General features: G+C 50.3%; 1 protein-coding gene across 1 annotated transcript in view; it reads right to left on the bottom strand.

Annotated features, from left to right (window-relative positions):
- LOC115093339 (unconventional myosin-X-like) overlaps positions 1-18,236 on the bottom strand; it is a 556,890-nt gene that overhangs the window by 381,601 nt on the left and 157,053 nt on the right. The window contains exons 20-21 of the mRNA XM_029604967.1: positions 15,920-16,034; positions 4,082-4,188 (exon numbers count right to left, since the gene is read on the bottom strand). Of these exons, the coding sequence (XP_029460827.1) occupies positions 4,082-4,188; positions 15,920-16,034 (222 nt within the window). The remainder of the gene's footprint in view (positions 1-4,081; positions 4,189-15,919; positions 16,035-18,236) is intronic.

An 18,236-nucleotide genomic window follows, 5' to 3' on the forward strand; every position in this document is an offset into this window, starting at 1 on the left:
AATAGGTTCTTCGTTTATGTTGATGGTCACTGGAATCAATAGCTGGGGAGAGGGAATAGCGAGACCAAGGGAGGCCTCTCCTACCCGTCCTAGGTCCAGGAGTTTCCCGGCTTGTTGGTGCATTTGTTAATGAAATGGCCCGCTCCTGCACAATACATACAGAGGTTTCTCGATCTCCGTTGGTGCCATTCCTCTGGAGATAGCCAGAATCTGTCTATCTGCATGGGTTCCTCGGTGTTCACAGGCTCCTCAGAAGACTGTGGAACTACAATGGGTTGTTGGAAGGTAGGAGCCAAATGAAATGTTCTGTGATGGACCGAACGTTCTCGAGCTCTTTCTTGGAAGCGTAAATCCAAACAAATGGCCAGGCGAATGAGCTCCTCCAAGGATTCCGGAGGGTCCCTGCCTGCTAGTTCATCCTTTATATTCTCCGATAATACTTGTCGAAAGATAGCGATGAGACTATCTTCTCCCCAAGCGAGCTCTGCAGCTAAAGTCCGGAATTGAATGGCAAAGTCGCCTACGAACGAGAACCCTGCTTGATTTGTAATAATTCATTGGCCGCAGAAGTAGATCGTCCTGGTTCGTCAAAGATGAGGCGGAATTCTTTCAAAAATCTGTTCAGGTTATTAAGCATGGCGTCGTCTCTCTCCCAAAACGGTGATGCCCAAGCCAAGGCTGGACCCTCCAACAAAGATAAGATAAACGTAACCTTAGTCTTATCTGAGGGAAACGAGGATGGCTGTAATGAAAAGTGCATTCGGCACTGATTAATAAAACCTCGACACTGTGCCGCTGATCCGTTGAAACGTGGAGGAGGAGGTAGACGAATAGGGTTAGTTGGAGCCTCGACAGGAGTTGCAGGAGCCGCAGGTGTATGAGCCAGAGCATCCATGCGAGCGACTAATCGGTCTAGTACTCCGGTAACTTGATCGAGGACCCCTTGCTGTTACTGTAAGCAGGACGCCATACCAGGGATGGCTTGAAGATCTGTCAAATCTACCGATTCCATGGCTTCGGCCAACTGTTACGCAAAATAGTGGAACCTTGGTCAATGACCGCTTACCTTGTCCCGCAGAGCCAACGGATGGAATCCGGGAGTTAGAAGCTGCAGAGAAGTCCCTTAGACAGTCCAGGATAGGGCAGGCAGCAGACAACAAATCCAAAGCAGCAATCCAGGTCAGGGCAGGCAGCAGGCAACAGATCCAAAGAGACAGTCCAGGTCAGGGCAGGCAGCAGGCAACAGATCCAAAGAGACAGTCCAGGTCAGGGCAGGCAGCAGGCAACAGATCCAACAAAGCAATCCAGGTCAGGGCAGGCAGCAGGCAACAGATCCAAAGAGACAGTCCAGGTCAGGGCAGGCAGCAGGCAACAGATCCAAAGAGACAGTCCAGGTCAGGGCAGGCAGCAGGCAACAGATCCAAAGAGACAGTCCAGGTCAGGGCAGACAGCAGGCAACAGATCCAAAGAGACAGTCCAGGTCAGGGCAGGCAGCAAATCCAAAGAGACAGTCCAGGTCAGGGCAGGCAGCAGGCAACAAATCCAAAGAAGCAATCCGGGTCAGGCAACGACAGGAAACCAAAAAGTCAGCAAGCAGCAATCCAAACTCTACTTGTGGCCGAAGCAAAAAGGAAGAGAAAGAACCCTCTTTAAATCCCTCAAGTTTCCTGCGCAAACAGACGCTCCTGTCGGCGTCTGACGTCATGCGGGGGCGTGGCCACGAAGCAACTCGCTCGGAGCCGCGGCAAGCCCGAAGTCGACCCCGGAACGGAACGCCGGCACCCGGGGACTCCCTTGCGGGTAACAATTGGCATCTCAGAGACATAGTGGAAAGAGGATAACCAATGGGATAGTGATTTCAATACTGTTCTAAACAGAACTGTTGACAATAGTCGCTTAAAAGAAGTATTTACCACTTCTTTGATTTGTGTGCATAGATTCAGTTTATTTTGCGGGTATGGACTCTTGGACTGAGGTGGAGATGGCACAACCTGCAGGGTGAATCTCTGCAGGTCCCCACTATCAGCTGGCTGAGGCAGAGGCCCAACTAGAGCGTCACTTATACCAGCCCTTGTTCCTCTTAGGTTGAGCCCTCAGATGCTGGGGCCAGCAGGTCTTAGATGGAGGCCTCTGCTAAGCTGGAGATCCATGGAAAAAGATAGGTTACAGGCCAGGTGGTACATCATAGTCTGAGAGCATGCGATTGTCAAGGCAAGCAGAATTCAGACATGGTCAAGAGGCAGGCAGTGGTCAGTGGCAGGTGGATTTCTAGCGTAGTCAGGAGTCAGGCAGAGGTTTGAACCAGAGATCTGTCCAAAGGCAGGTGGGAGGAACCGGCAGGCAGGGAGGCAAGGAACAACACAGGTGGACAGACAAGGACATGGTGAATAAAACGGAAAATGTCATAATGCCTCTGTATCGCTCCATGGTGAGACCGCACCTTGAATACTGTGTAGAATTCTGGTCGCCGCATTCAAAAAAGATATAATTGCAATGGAGAAGGTACAGAGAAAGGCTACCAAAATGATAAGGGGAATGGAACAACTCCCCTATGAGGAAAGACTAAAGAGGTTAGGACTTTTCAGCTTGGAGAAGAGACGACTGAGGGGGGTCGTTTAAAATCATGAGAGGTCTAGAACGGGTAGATGTGAATCGGTTATTTACTCTTTCGGATAGTAGAAAGACTAGGGGGCACTCCATGAAGTTAGCATGGGACACATTTAAAACTAATCGGAGAAAGTTCTTTTTTACTCAACGCACAATTAAACTCTGGAATTTGTTGCCAGAGGATGTAGTTAGTGCAGTTAGTATAGCTGTGTTTAAAAAAGGATTGGATAAGTTCTTGGAGGAGAAGTCCATTGCCTGCTATTAAGTTCACTTAGAGAATAGCCACTGCCATTAGCAATGGTTACATGGAATAGACTTAGTTTTTGGGTACTTGCCAGGTTCTTATGGCCTGGATTGGCCACTGTTGGAAACAGGATGCTGGGCTTGATGGACCCTTGGTCTGACCCAGTATGGCATGTTCTTATGTTCTTAAGACACCGAAGAACTGAAGAATGACCACAAATGAAGACCATGGCAACAAGGAATGAAGGAGACCATGAACTGAAGAGCCAAAAATCAGGAAAAGATGAGATGAAGACCAGGAACACTGAGGCAACTCACTCTACTTCACAGTAGTGGACCTATTGCTGAGGCAAGGAGGAGCTGCAGTAGTGGCCTTTTGTAGGCCTATGTCTGTGAGAATAAAATCAGGTGCCACTGGCCTTTTCCTGCCATGGGCCCTTTAAGAGTAGCGATGTTGGGTGAGCATGTGCATTAGGCGGGCCCAGGAAAGCAGCAGCTTCGTGTTGGGAGCAAGAGAATGTGACAGTCTGCTGTGGCCCATTTAGGGGTTTTCCCTGGCATTAGGACTTCTTCCACCAGGATTGGGACTGAAGGAAAGTGCGGCAGTCCGTAGGCCCGTCCCATATACTGCCAAATGCAACAGTTTAGAATCAAGCATGACACCAAGTTTGGGGCTTCACTTACCACTTGAATCTGATGGCTTGCATATTCAAAATTTGAGAAACCTTTGAGAGGCAAGTGCTTACCAACCCACAATAGGTCAGTTTTGGCAACATTAAGCACTAATTTATACTCACTGAACCAGGTGTTCACAGCATCCATACATTGCTTAAAAGTGCCATCAATCACCATTCAAAGCAGCTAAAATATAAAACTGAATGTCGTCTGTGTAAACAAAATAAAACACTCCCTAACTACTTAAAATAATACATAAGGGAAGCAAGTAAACATTAAACAGATGACATGGAAGAGCCCTGAAGAACATCATACTCAAAATTCATCCAGGCTGAATGTGTTTCCTCTAACTGTGCATGCTGCTCTCTATAAGAAAATGATGATGAATGAAACCAAAGCAATACCGCCCCTTCTATTCCAATTTGTGCAAGCCAGAGAGGTATTTGGAAATATATGGGGTGGGGTGAGGTTAAGGGGAAGGTGGAAGAGTAAGGAGAACGTTTGGGTTGAATGGATTCTGGGTGGTATGTGCAATGACGTGGAAGGGAGAATGGACCTTGCCATATAGCCCAGGATGTGAGCTTGGATAATCGTAGCAGCTTTCTGAATTTTTGTTTCTCTGGCTTTCTCCAGCTTCTTCTCAAGTCTTTCTTTCAGGAAAACCTGCAAGTTGAGGGACAAAGAGATGTAAAATCAGTCTCCAATGAGAAAAATGGTAAGGTAAAGAGGCAAAATGAAGAAAAAATACTTTTCCGGGGACACCTGTGGGTGGGTAATGCAGATGTCACCTGTGTGTACCATATGTTCATGTGATAATTAGCTTAGCGGATTTGCTTTCAAGCATCAATACCTTTACATAGCTCTTCTCAACATTACTAAAAAGAAAGCCCTATAGCATGGAAAAGAGCCAAATTGTGTCTCAGTCCAGCAGATATGGAACGCTAGGTCAATCCGGACTAGCTCGTCTCACTTTTTGAGAAACACCACATAACCTTGGCCAATCCCTGGCTGCCACTTTACCTCCTCACCACTAGGGACCCTCCAGGGCTTTCCTGAATTCTGTTTCTGTCTCTCTCCTCTACCTCCAGTGGGAATCCAATTCATGCATCCACCAACCTTTTCAAGGAAGAAATATTTTCCAACGTTGCTTCTGCTCATGCCCTCCCACTCCCGTGCGCTACAGAGCTTCACATCATGACCTCCCATTCTAAAGAGCATTTTACTTTACATAATCAGCACAACACATAATTATATAATGTGTTACGTGTTCGATAGCTGTTGAGCCAGCTGTTGTGATGCATGTGGGCACCAATGACATAGGAAAATGTGGGAGGGAGGTTCTGGAAGCCAAATTTAGGCTCTTAGGTAGGAAGCTGAAATCCAGAACCTCCAGGGTAGCATTCTCTGAAATGCTCCCTGTTCCACGCGCAGGTCCCCAGAGGCAGGCAGAGCTCCAGAGTCTCAATGCGTGGATGAGACGATGGTGCAGGGAAGAGGGATTCAGTTTTGTTAGGAACTGGGGAAACGTTTGGGGAAGGGGGAGACTTTTCCGAAAGGATGGGCTCCACCTTAACCAGAGTGGAACAAGCTGCTGGCACTAACTTTCAAAAAGGAGATAGAGCAGCTTTTAAACTAGAACAAGGGGGAAAGCCGACAGTTGCTCAGCAGTGCATGGTTCGGAGAAATGTATCCTTGAAGGATACTAATGAAACAGGAGAGTTAGGGCATCCCAACAGACAGGTTCCAATAAATACAAACATAGTCCATGTGCTTATATGTAAAAAATCACCGAAGCTAATGATTTCCAAATTATCCCTAACAACTGAAAAGCAGGGTTGTTAATACAAACAAAAAACACACTTTGAAATGTCCGTATGCCAATGCCAGAAGTCTAAGAAGTAAGATGGGAGAGTTAGAGTGTATAGCAGCAAATGATGAGATTGACATAATTGGCATCACAGAGACTTGGTGGAAGGAGGATAACCAATGGGACAGTGCTTGGTGGGGGTGTGGCACTTTATGTCCGGGAGGGTATAGAGTCCAACAGGATAAAGATCATACAAGAGACTAAATGCTCAGTTGAATCTATATGGGTAGAAATCCCATGTGTGTTGGGTAAGAGTATAGTGATAGGAGTATACTACCGTCCACCTGGACAAAATGGTCAGACAGATGATGAAATGCTAAGAGAAATCAGGGAAGCTAACCAATTTGGCAGTGCAATAATAATGGGAGATTTCAATTACCCCAAAATTGACTGGGTAAATGTAACATCAGGACATGTTAGAGACAAAGTTCCTGGATGTAATGGAAGGGCCGGGGAACCTGTCTCGCTGGGCCCATGATAATGTGGGTGCCAGCCGGGCTCCTCCAGTTGGATGCATGTGCGGGGTGGGGGTGAGGGGGGGAGTCGGGAAATGCATCCTGGCCCGCCCCCCCCCTGCGCTGATGTGGCCATGGCGTGGTGGTTGGCCATGCCGCGTCATCACAATTCAAATGGGTTTAAAAAGGGGCGGAGCCGATGTGCAGGTACAGCCACCCTGATCGTAGGTGGGGCGTTCGGGGGGGGGGGGGGGGGGGGGGTTTGAGGCCTACTGGTGCCTGGCGGCAGTAATGTAACTTTAGAATCGTGAGCACATTTGGGGCTCTCTCTCCAGGTGGGATTAAATTTTGCTGGCTGTGTTGCAATTTTTTCTTTATGGGTAGCAGTGTTCACTGCTCCTCCCTCGGAGCGATACCCTCCTCCTGCTTCGGGGGCTGGGTGCTGGGACTTCACATGTTCCTTCCCCTGCTCGCCCCTCGGGATCATTGTTACCGGTAGAGGCGTAAATAGGCAAGGGCAAAGACACCAAGTGGATTTGTCCTACCCTAATACCCCTGCTAGCTCTGGGGCTGCCACTTTTTCTCTCTCCTATGGGGCTGGGGGCACGATTCCTGCTTCCAGGGGTTTCGCTGTTGCTGGTTGCGGCACAGCTGGGGATCAGATTACTGGAGGAGAGGTTGGGGCAGGGGTTCGGGCTCTTCCTGGGCAGTCTGTGCTGATGAATGAATCTCTTTCCACAGGTCACCCTCTCCCTACTGCTGCAGAGGCGTTTAATCTTATACCTCCCCTCTCAACGCCTGTTTATCAGCCTTCAGCTCAGTTTCTCAGGGGCAAGGGCTTTTGCTTACACTAACCCCGGATTTCAAGGAAGAGGCTGGGCCACGGCGGAGGGATCTGGTGCTTCAGTTGCCTCTGCTGCTCCTGTTTTTTCCTCTCCTGGGGGGTCCATGCCCGTCTCTCTCTTTGTCCTGGAGACACGGCCTCTGCCACACATTTCAATATTGGCAGGAATCAGGTGCAGGCACCGGGATTCTCCAGGGGACAAGTAGGTGGGACAGCGAGGGGGTTCTGTTTCTTTTTTCCTGCCTGGAGTGCGGAGGGGACCCAGTTTCGATGATGCTGAACAGCCCAGCCCTTCTAACCATGAGAGTTGGAGGAATCACCCAGCCTCAGCGAATACCATGGCCAGCGCACCAAGGGTTGCTCCTGAGCTCAATACTTCGGTGGCGGGTGCTTTGCCAGCAGTTCCTGCTCTTCACGCACAGGCAGCTCGTCCGTCGATGTCGCAGGCTCTGGGTGTGTTTGTGTTTGAGACAGTTGTGGGTGGATCCTTGGGCAGGTGGCAGATGACCACGCCCCCGGGGGATGATCCCGAGAGGGGCCACCGGTCAGGCTCAGAGTATGGAGACAGACACACACTAGATCTTTTATTAAACAGTTCTTGAGAACCACCAGAGGTGGCAGTAGTGAGCTGGAAGAGCCCGGCTGGGCTGTAGTCCCTCAGGCACTGGAACAGCGATCCCAGGATGGCTGAGCTGTAGAGAAACTGAATATAGTGAGTAGGCAGGGTATGCAGAGTTCAGGAGCAGGTCCTTGATGATAACACTCACACTGTAGTCTCTAGAAACAGCCCAGGAGCTGGAATGTATAGGCCCTCGAGGAGCGAGTACCTGGTTCCAGGGAAAGCTCCGAGAGAGAGATGGTAACTCACTGGTGTAGTAGGCAGCGATGAATTCCAGGTACAATAAGTATTCAGCAACCAGTCCAGGAACATAGGCCCTCGAGGAGCGAGTACCTGGTTCCAGGGAAAGCTCTGAGAGAGATGGTAACTCACTGGTATTGTAGGCAGCGATGAATTCCAGGTACAATAAGTATTCAGCAACCAGTCCAGGAACATAGGCCCTCGAGGAGCGAGTACCTGGTTCCAGGGAAAGTTCTGAGAGAGAGTGAGTAACTCACTGGTATTGTAGGCAGCGATGAATTCCAGGTACAATAAGTATTCAGCAACCAGTCCAGGAACATAGGCCCTCGAGGAACGAGTACCTGGTTCCAGGGAAAGCTCTGAGAGAGAGTGAGTAACTCACTGGTATTGTAGGCAGCGATGAATTCCAGGTACAATAAGTATTCAGCAACCAGTCCAGGAGCATAGGCCCTCGAGGAGCGAGAACCGGTTCCTGACTGTGACCTGAAAAACAAAGAGAGCGAGGCCCCCCCCAAGATGCAGGAAGCCCTGGTAAGTCCGAGGAGGCAGAGCAGCTTAGGTAGAGTAACCCTTCCTTTGCTAACTTGATAGTAAGCGATTTCTGAGACCTTATATATCCGGTACGGATGACATCATCTCAGGGGGACGCCCCTGAGATTTGAGCCGCTGCTGGTACATCACTTGGGGCCACGCCGCGCGCGCCCTTAGGCTCTTGTGAATCATGGCAGATTGCAGCCTCACCAAGGATCTACACAGGGGCATTATGTCTTCCTTTTTCCTGCTGGTCATGCCTCTCTCGAAGCAGCCCAGCATCCCTCTGGCCTCAGCCAGAGCCTCGTCACATTGTGTTAGGCTCATCACCCACACGAAGGACCCACAGTGGCTTCACTCAACCAATGCCAGTCCGCGGCAGGAAAGCGCCATCGACTTCTGATGCAGCTGCTTCTCGCAGCAGAGAGATGCCTCAGGTCATCTTGTGGCTGAATGCCGCGCCTGCACCTCTCAGTGTCCGATGATGTCATTGCTGGATGCTCTACAAAAGGGCTGCTTAGTCACTTCCTGGTTGCCTTTACAAGGTCTCTTGGTCACCAGACATATAAAGCCCTGGTACATTCTTTCTGAAATTTCCTTGCAGATGCTTGATTATGTTTAATAAAAATAAGTTTCTCTTCCTGGAGCCAACACATTTAGAAGTTTTTCTTGCTGATAAAGAAGGTTGAGAAAGTTTGTAACGACTCTTATTGGAAAAATAAGGGTTAAAGATATATATATCTCCACAATAACCATGTTTAGTTGGTAATTTTCCTATTAATTTAGATTACTAATGTAAGTCCTCCCAATAATGTGGACTGTATTTGTGTTTACATTTGAAACTTTTTCCTTCTTTGTATTATTTCCTGGATAATGTTTTGTTTGGTATTGTAAACCAAAATTCCTTATTTCTTTTTTCATTGAAAAATGTTTAAGAAACTCAATAAAGATTAAATTAAAAAAGATATAATTGCGATGGAGAAGGTACAGAGAAGGGCAACCAAAATGATAAAGTGGATGGAACAGCTCCCCTATGAGGAAAGACTAAAGAGCTTAGGGCTGTTCAGCTTGAAGAAGAGACGGCTGAGAGGGGATATGATAGAGGTCTTTAAGATCATGAGAGGTCTAGAACGGGTAGATGTGAATCGGTTATTTACACTTTCAGATAATAGAAGGACTAGGGGGCACTCCATGAAGTTAGCAAGTAACACATTTAAGACTAATCGGAGAAAGTTCTTTTTCACTCAATGCACAATTAAACTCTGGAATTTGTTGCCAGAGGATGTGGTTAGTGCAGTTAGTGTAGCTGGGTTCAAAAAAGGTTTGGATAAGTTCTTGGAGGAGAAGTCCATTAATGGCTATTAATCAATTTTACTTAGGGAATAGCCACTGCTATTAATTGCATCAGTAACATGGGATCTTCTTGGTGTTTGGGTACTTGCCAGGTTCTTGTGGCCTGGTTTGGCCTCTTTTGGAAACAGGATGCTGGGCTTGATGGACCCTTGGTCTGACCCAGCATGGCAATTTCTTATGTTCTTATGAATTAAGAAGCACTAAACAGAACATTAGAAAATTAGAGAAACAATGGTGGAAATGTCCATCTACTGAATCCTTAGGAAAACACAAATCTTTCCTTACCAAATCCCATACACTAACCAACAAAGCAAAAAAAAAAAAAAGATTACTGTGCTAAAAAGATTCACGAGTTTATATTTAATTCTAAACTGCTCTTCGAGGTTGTTAAAAATTTAATTAAAGACCCCACATCTTCCATCTTGAGAAACTACAATTTCACAAAGGCTGCTTGCAATGAATATGCCCCCGCATTCTTAGACAACATAAATAATTTGAAAACACAATTCCCTATCTGCTCTCCAACAAAAGCACCTGAAGATCTGAATGGCATGGTTAAGTGGTACATGTTTGACAGTGTATCGAGGCTGGAGATTAGCCAAATCATTACTAAAATTAAACCTGCCATTCACCCTCGTGACCCAATTCCAGCCAGTTCCTTGAAACATGTACATGGGGTTAACATTCAGACAATCACAAGATTAGTTAATCTGTCTCTATCAGAAGGAACTGTTCCAAATGAGTTAAAACAAGCAGGGATAAAGAAGCCATCCTAAAAAATATGATTGATTGAACTGATGATCGGGACAACTATCGTCCAATATCCAACTTGTCTTTTCTAGCAAAGTTTATTGAGAAAGCAGTGTTATCCCAGCTTGTAAATGATCAAAATATTCTCTCCCCAAATCAATTTGGATTCAGGAACCACTCAACTGGACATCACTTTTCTCATTAACGGACTGTTTTATGAGGGCTTGACAAAGATGAATCTTATTGTCTTGTGCTAATTGACTTAACGGCCTCCATCGACACTGTGAACCATAACCTGTTATGCCATCAGATGAGAAACACTGGGATGGATGGCAGGGTCCTCAGATGGTTCTCTTCATTTCTATCTATCAGAAGATTGCAAGTCAAACTAGACAACCATATATCTGACACTTTCCAGTGTGATACAGGTGTCCCTCAAGGCTCAGCCTCTCAGCAATGCTATTCAATATCTACATGCTATCTTCATGTATGCTGATGGCATACAGTTTTACATTCCACTTTCCAGATCATTTGAAAATACAGCTTCGTTACTGTCTATTTATTTATTATACCGATATTCTGGAAGAATCATAGAGGTTCACAATATAACATTTTTTTAATAAAAAATACATAATCATCACAGATAAAACACATACAATAACAGAAATAAAATAACTCGATATCATAAAAATACCTGTTACCGGGACCATACTCTCCCTCCCTCCCTTATGATCCCACACCCCTCACTCTCAGCCACCCACACATCCCTCAAAACCTTATTTTCTCCATTCCTACCACTCCCCAAAATTTGTCTTACTCCCTCCTACAAGCCCAGCACATTTCCCTTACGTCCCCACTACGCGCAAGCTCCTCCTTCCTACAGCAGGAAGACGTTAAGGACCATGGGGCCCATGCAATCTGCTGAAGTGCCCCCCACATTACCTGAGGTCTCGCCACACTCCTCCCTAACTCCTCTACAAATGTCCAAACTTCTTTTTCGCCCCCCTTCAGCTTTCACACCTCCCTAACTCTCCCCACCACCATCAGCAACCTCCCCATAACTCTTTCTCCTTTCCTCCTTCACCACTCCCAAACCTCTCATTCACTTCCTGAAATGTCCATAGTCCTCTTATTCTTTCCACCACCTCTCCTTATATCCTATAACCTTTCCAAAATCTCTCTCTTACTCCCCATATCCTCTTCCCCTTCAGTCTGGTGTCTCTTCTCTTCCTGCCCTGCAGTCTAACTCTGTTGGAAACAGGATGCAGGGCTTGATGGACCCTTAGTCTGACCCAGTGTGGCATTTTATTATGTTCCTGTCATTCACCCTCATTCCATCCACGGCCTTTGCCCTCTCTCCAGTTCCTTCCCTACAAGCACCCATGCCCTTCATCCCCCTTCAGACGGCTCTGGGAACGCACCTTGCTTTTGCCCCCTTCATGCTCCCATGCCCTTCAGACGGCTCTGGGAAAGCACCTTGCTTTTGCCCCCTACATGCACCCATGCCCTTCAGACAGCTCTGGGAACGCACCTTGCTTTTGCCCCCTACATGCTCCCATGCCCTTCAGACGGCTCTGGGAACACACCTTGCTTTTGCCCCCTACATGCACCCATGCCCTTCAGACGGCTCTGGGAATGCACCTTGCTTTTGCCTCCTACATGCACCCATGCCCTTCATCCCCCTTCAGATGGCTCTGGGAACGCACCTTTCTTTTGCCCCCTACATGCACCCATGCCCTTCAGACTGCTCTGGGAACGCACCTTGCTTTTGCCCCTACATGCACCCATGCCCTTCATCCCCCTTCAGACGGCTCTGGGAACGCACCTTGCTTTTGCCCCCCTACATGCACCCATGCCCTTCAGACTGCTCTGGGAACGCACCTTGCTTTTGCCCCCTACATGCACCCATGCCCTTCAGACTGCTCTGGGAACGCACCTTGCTTTTGCCCCCTACATGCACCCATGCCCTTCAGACTGCTCTGGGAACGCACCTTGCTTTTGCCCCTACATGCACCCATGCCCTTCATCCCCCTTCAGACGGCTCTGGGAACGCACCTTGCTTTTGCCCCCTACATGCTCCCATGCCCTTCAGACGGCTCTGGGAACGCACCTTGCTTTTGCCCCCTACATGCACCCATGCCCTTCAGACGGCTCTGGGAACGCACCTTGCTTTTGCCCCCTACATGCACCCATGCCCTTCATCCCCCTTCAGACGGCTCTGGGAACGCACCTTGCTTTTGCCCCCTACATGCACCCATGCCCTTCATCCCCCTTCAGACGGCTCTGGGAACGCACCTTGCTTTTGCCCCCTACATGCTCCCATGCCCTTCAGACGGCTCTGGGAACGCACCTTGCTTTTGCCCCCTACATGCACCCATGCCCTTCAGACGGCTCTGGGAACGCACCTTGCTTTTGCCCCCTACATGCACCCATGCACTTCAGACGGCTCTGGGAACGCACCTTGCTTTTGCCCCCTACATGCTCCCATGCCCTTCAGACGGCTCTGGGAACGCACCTTGCTTTTGCCCCCTACATGCACCCATGCCCTTCATCCCCCTTCAGACGGCTCTGGGAACGCACCTTGCTTTTGCCCCCTACATGCACCCATGCCCTTCATCCCCCTTCAGACTGCTCTGGGAACGCACCTTGCTTTTGCCCCCTACATGCACCCATGCCCTTCATCCCCCTTCAGACGGCTCTGGGAACGCACCTTGCTTTTGCCCCCTACATGCACCCATGCCCTTCATCCCCCTTCAGACGGCTCTGGGAACGCACCTTGCTTTTGCCCCCTACATGCTCCCATGCCCTTCAGACGGCTCTGGGAACGCACCTTGCTTTTGCCCCCTACATGCTCCCATGCCCTTCAGACTGCTCTGGGAACGCACCTTGCTTTTGCCCCCTTCATGCTCCCATGCCCTTCAGACGGCTCTGGGAACGCACCTTGCTTTTGCCCCCTACATGCACCCATGCCCTTCAGATAGCTCTGGGAACGCACCTTGCTTTTACCCCCTACATGCTCCCATGCCCGTCAGACGGCTCTGGGAACGCACCTTGCTTTTGCCCCCTACATGCACCCATGCCCTTCAGACGGCTCTGGGAACACACCTTGCTTTTGCCCCCTACATGCACCCATGCCCTTCATCCCCCTTCAGACGGCTCTGGGAACGCACCTTGCTTTTGCCCCCTACATGCTCCCATGCCCTTCAGACGGCTCTGGGAACGCACCTTGCTTTTGCCCCCTACATGCACCCATGCCCTTCAGACTGCTCTGGGAACGCACCTTGCTTTTGCCCCCTACATGCACCCATGCCCTTCAGACGGCTCTGGGAACGCACCTTGCTTTTGCCCCCTACATGCACCCATGCCCTTCATCCCCCTTCAGACGGCTCTGGGAACGCACCTTGCTTTTGCCCCCTACATGCACCCATGCCCTTCAGACGGCTCTGGGAACGCACCTTGCTTTTGCCCCCTACATGCTCCCATGCCCTTCATCCCCCTTCAGACAGCTCTGGGAACGCACCTTGCTTTTGCCCCCTACATGCTCCCATGCCCTTCATCCCCCTTCAGACGGCTCTGGGAACGCACCTTGCTTTTGCCCCCTACATGCTCCCATGCCCTTCAGACGGCTCTGGGAACGCACCTTGCTTTTGCCCCCTACATGCTCCCATGCCCTTCATCCCCCTTCAGACGGCTCTGGGAACGCACCTTGCTTTTGCCCCCTACATGCACCCATGCCCTTCAGACGGCTCTGGGAACGCACCTTGCTTTTGCCCCCTACATGCACCCATGCCCTTCATCCCCCTTCAGACGGCTCTGGGAACGCACCTTGCTTTTGCCCCCTACATGCACCCATGCCCTTCATCCCCCTTCAGAGTGCTCTGGGAACGCACCTTGCTTTTGCCCCCTACATGCACCCATGCCCTTCATCCCCCTTCAGAGTGCTCTGGGAACGCACCTTGCTTTTGCCCCCTACATGCACCCATGCCCTTCATCCCCCTTCAGACGGCTCTGGGAACGCACCTTGCTTTTGCCCCCTACATGCTCCCATGCCCTTCATCCCCCTTCAGACTGCTCTGGGAACGCACCTTACTTTTGCCCCCTACATGCACCCATGCCCTTCAGACGGCTCTGGGAACGCACCTTGCTTTTGCCCCCTACATGCACCCATGCCCTTCAGACGGCTCTGGGAACGCACCTTGCTTTTGCCCCCTACATGCACCCATGCTCTTCATCCCCCTTCAGACAGCTCTGGGAACGCACCTTGCTTTTGCCCCTTACATGCACCCATGCCCTTCATCCCCCTTCAGACGGCTCTGGGAACGCACCTTGCTTTTGCCCCCTACATGCACCCATGCCCTTCATCCCCCTTCAGACTGCTCAGGGAACGCACCTTGCTTTTGCCCCCTACATGCTCCCATGCCCTTCAGACGGCTCTGGGAACGCACCTTGCTTTTGCCCCCTACATGCACCCATGCCCTTCATCCCCCTTCAGACTGCTCTGGGAACGCACCTTGCTTTTGCCCCCTACATGCACCCATGCCCTTCAGATGGCTCTGGGAACGCACCTTGCTTTTGCCTCCTACATGCACCCATGCCCTTCATCCCCCTTCAGACAGCTGTGGGAACGCACCTTGCTTTTGCCCCCTACATGCACCCATGCCCTTCATCCCCCTTCAGACGGCTCTGGGAACGCACCTTGCTTTTGCCCCCTACATGCTCCCATGCCCTTCAGACTGCTCTGGGAACGCACCTTGCTTTTGCCCCCTACATGCACCCATGCCCTTCAGACTGCTCTGGGAACGCACCTTGCTTTTGCCCCCTACATGCACCCATGCCCTTCAGACGGCTCTGGGAACGCACCTTGCTTTTGCCCCCTACATGCACCCATGCCCTTCATCCCCCTTCAGACGGCTCTGGGAACGCACCTTGCTTTTGCCCCCTACATGCACCCATGCCCTTCAGACGGCTCTGGGAACGCACCTTGCTTTTGCCCCCTACATGCACCCATGCCCTTCAGACTGCTCTGGGAACGCACCTTGCTTTTGCCCCCTACATGCACCCATGCCCTTCATCCCCCTTCAGACGGCTCTGGGAACGCACCTTGCTTTTGCCCCCTTCATGTACTCATGCCCTTCAGACTGCTCAGGGAACGCACCTTGCTTTTGCCCCCTACATGCTCCCATGCCCTTCAGACGGCTCTGGGAACGCACCTTGCTTTTGCCCCCTACATGCACCCATGCCCTTCATCCCCCTTCAGACTGCTCTGGGAACGCACCTTGCTTTTGCCCCCTACATGCACCCATGCCCTTCATCCCCCTTCAGACAGCTCTGGGAACGCACCTTGCTTTTGCCCCCTACATGCACCCATGCCCTTCATCCCCCTTCAGACGGCTCTGGGAACGCACCTTGCTTTTGCCCCCTGCATGCACCCATGCCCTTCAGACTGCTCTGGGAACGCACCTTGCTTTTGCCCCCTACATGCACCCATGCCCTTCAGACTGCTCTGGGAACGCACCTTGCTTTTGCCCCCTACATGCACCCATGCCCTTCAGACGGCTCTGGGAACGCACCTTGATTTTGCCCCCTACATGCACCCATGCCCTTCAGACTGCTCTGGGAACGCACCTTGCTTTTGCCCCCTACATGCTCCCATGCCCTTCAGACTGCTCTGGGAACGCACCTTGCTTTTGCCCCCTACATGCACCCATGCACTTCAGACGGCTCTGGGAACGCACCTTGCTTTTGCCCAGCTGCCAGTCTTGCCTGCTGCTGTCGCAGGACTGGAGAACGGTTGCACACCACAGGCTCAGATCTTCTGGGGAACTCTGATTTTTCATGAGCATCTTGTACCTATGAAGTAACCAAACTCAGATTTGTAAAATCACAGGTAGCAGAGGGAAAGAGGTCCAAGGAAGATGTGGTGGAAACAATCCAACATGTGCATTACCATGATGGTGGTACAAGGAAATAGGGGTGTGCATTCGTTTTCGCCGTACTGGTGATCCGCAACGTATATTGCACTATTCATAGTATTCGTGGGGAAGCAAAACGTATCGCGATTCCCCACGAATACACGAATCTTCGCCGAATTATACGGCCACCTAAATAAAAATTTAAACAAACCCCACACCCTCCTGAACCCCCCCCCCCCCCCCAAGACTTACCAAAACTCCCTGGTGGTCCAGCGGGGGGTCCGAGAGCCATCCCCTGCACTCACACCCTTGGTGCCGGTTTCATCATGGCGCCGATAGCCTTTGTCACAGGGGCTACCGGTGCCATTGGTCAGCCCCTGTCACATGGCCATCGGCGCCATCTTGTGCTCCTACCGTGTGACAGGGGCTGACCAATGGCACCGGTAGCCCCTGTGACAAAGGCTATCAGCGCCATGATGAAACCGGCACCGAGGGTGTGAGTGCAGGGGATGGCTCTCGGACTCCCCGCTGGACCACCAGGGAGTTTTTGTAAGTCTTGGGAGGGGTCAGGAGGGTGGGGGGTTGTAGTTAATTTTAATTTTAGCTGGGACACGAATAGAAATTGCCATATTAACGCATCGGGGTGCCATACGGCCGAATGCAACGTATCTGCTCCCCGACGAATCCGAATCACGAATGCAACGTATGGCGTCCCTCTGCACATCCCTACAAGGAAATAAATCGTCATAATCAGCAAGGACTTTAGCAACTTACAGTATCTGTGGTGGGGCATTCAGAAGGGAGAAGGCGTCAAGGAAATCTCAGTGACTTTTTGATTGGGGGATTAGGCAAGTACTTGGCACATAGGAATTTAAAATCAAGTTGAGTAGGTAATGGGAGGGCCTTAAGGAATAAACTGGGTTAGAAATGAAGGGGAGAGACAAAACTACTTCCTCTTTTCCTTGACAGTGTGAGGGGGAGGGGAGGGGGAGAAAAAGAGAGAGGAGGATTATAAATGTTTCCTTCTCTTCTCCTGGACAGTGTGTGAGGGGGGAGAGGAGAGAAGGGGGAGAGGAGAGAAGAGGGGAGAGGAGAGAAGAGAGGAGAGAAGGGGGGAGAGGAGGGGAGGGTTATCACTATATGTATGTTACTACAGTAAATTTAATTAAACACATCTAAACATTACCAGAAGGAATGGGGAGGGAAGAGGGGGTGACGTCAGCTTGCAAACGCCTGCTCAAAGAGCCAAGTCTTCAGTTTTTTCTTACATGGATCCTATAGAAGATGTCTTTAATTAAATTTAACCCTAGTAACATATGGCTAATTTTATAGTTTTTACTGATTATATATTATTTGCTATTGTTTTAGGATTTTAGATATGCTGTATTTAAATTGTTTTATGTTGTTTATGTTTATTATAAGATATGATATTATTTGAATAGCAGTATAAAAAAAAGTAAATAAATATAAATGCTTCCTTCTCTTCTCCTGGCCAACTATAGCACGCGTGTTCTGATCCCTCCCCCTCCCCACGGGGAACACCTCCTCTGAATGCAGCTATAGTACGCGTGTTCTGATCTCTCCCCCTCCCCACGGGGAACGCCTCCTCTGAATGCAGCTATAGCACGCGTGTTCTGATCCCTCCCCCTCCCCACGGGGAACGCTTCCTCTGAATGCAGCTATAGCACGCGTGTTCTGATCCCTCCCCCTCCCCACGGGGAACGCCTCCTCTGAATGCAGCTATAGCACGCGTGTTCTGATCTCTCCCCACGGGGAACGCCTCCTCTGAATGCAGCTATAGCACGCGTGTTCTGATCTCTCCCCCTCCCCACGGGGAACGCCTCCTCTGAATGCAGCTATAGCACGCGTGTTCTGATCTCTCCCCCTCCCCACGGGGAACGCTTCCTCTGAATGCAGCTATAGCATGCGTGTTCTGATCCCTCCCCCTCCCCACGGGGAACGCCTCCTCTGAATGCAGCTATAGCACGCGTGTTCTGATCTCTCCCCCTCCCCACGGGGAACGCCTCCTCTGAATGCAGCTATAGCACGCGTGTTCTGATCTCTCCCCCTCCCCACAGGGAACGCTTCCTCTGAATGCAGCTATAGCACGCGTGTTCTGATCCCTCCCCCTCCCCACGGG

This window comes from Rhinatrema bivittatum, chromosome 6 (genome assembly GCF_901001135.1).
Source record: "Rhinatrema bivittatum chromosome 6, aRhiBiv1.1, whole genome shotgun sequence".
Classification (NCBI taxonomy): domain Eukaryota; kingdom Metazoa; phylum Chordata; class Amphibia; order Gymnophiona; family Rhinatrematidae; genus Rhinatrema; species Rhinatrema bivittatum.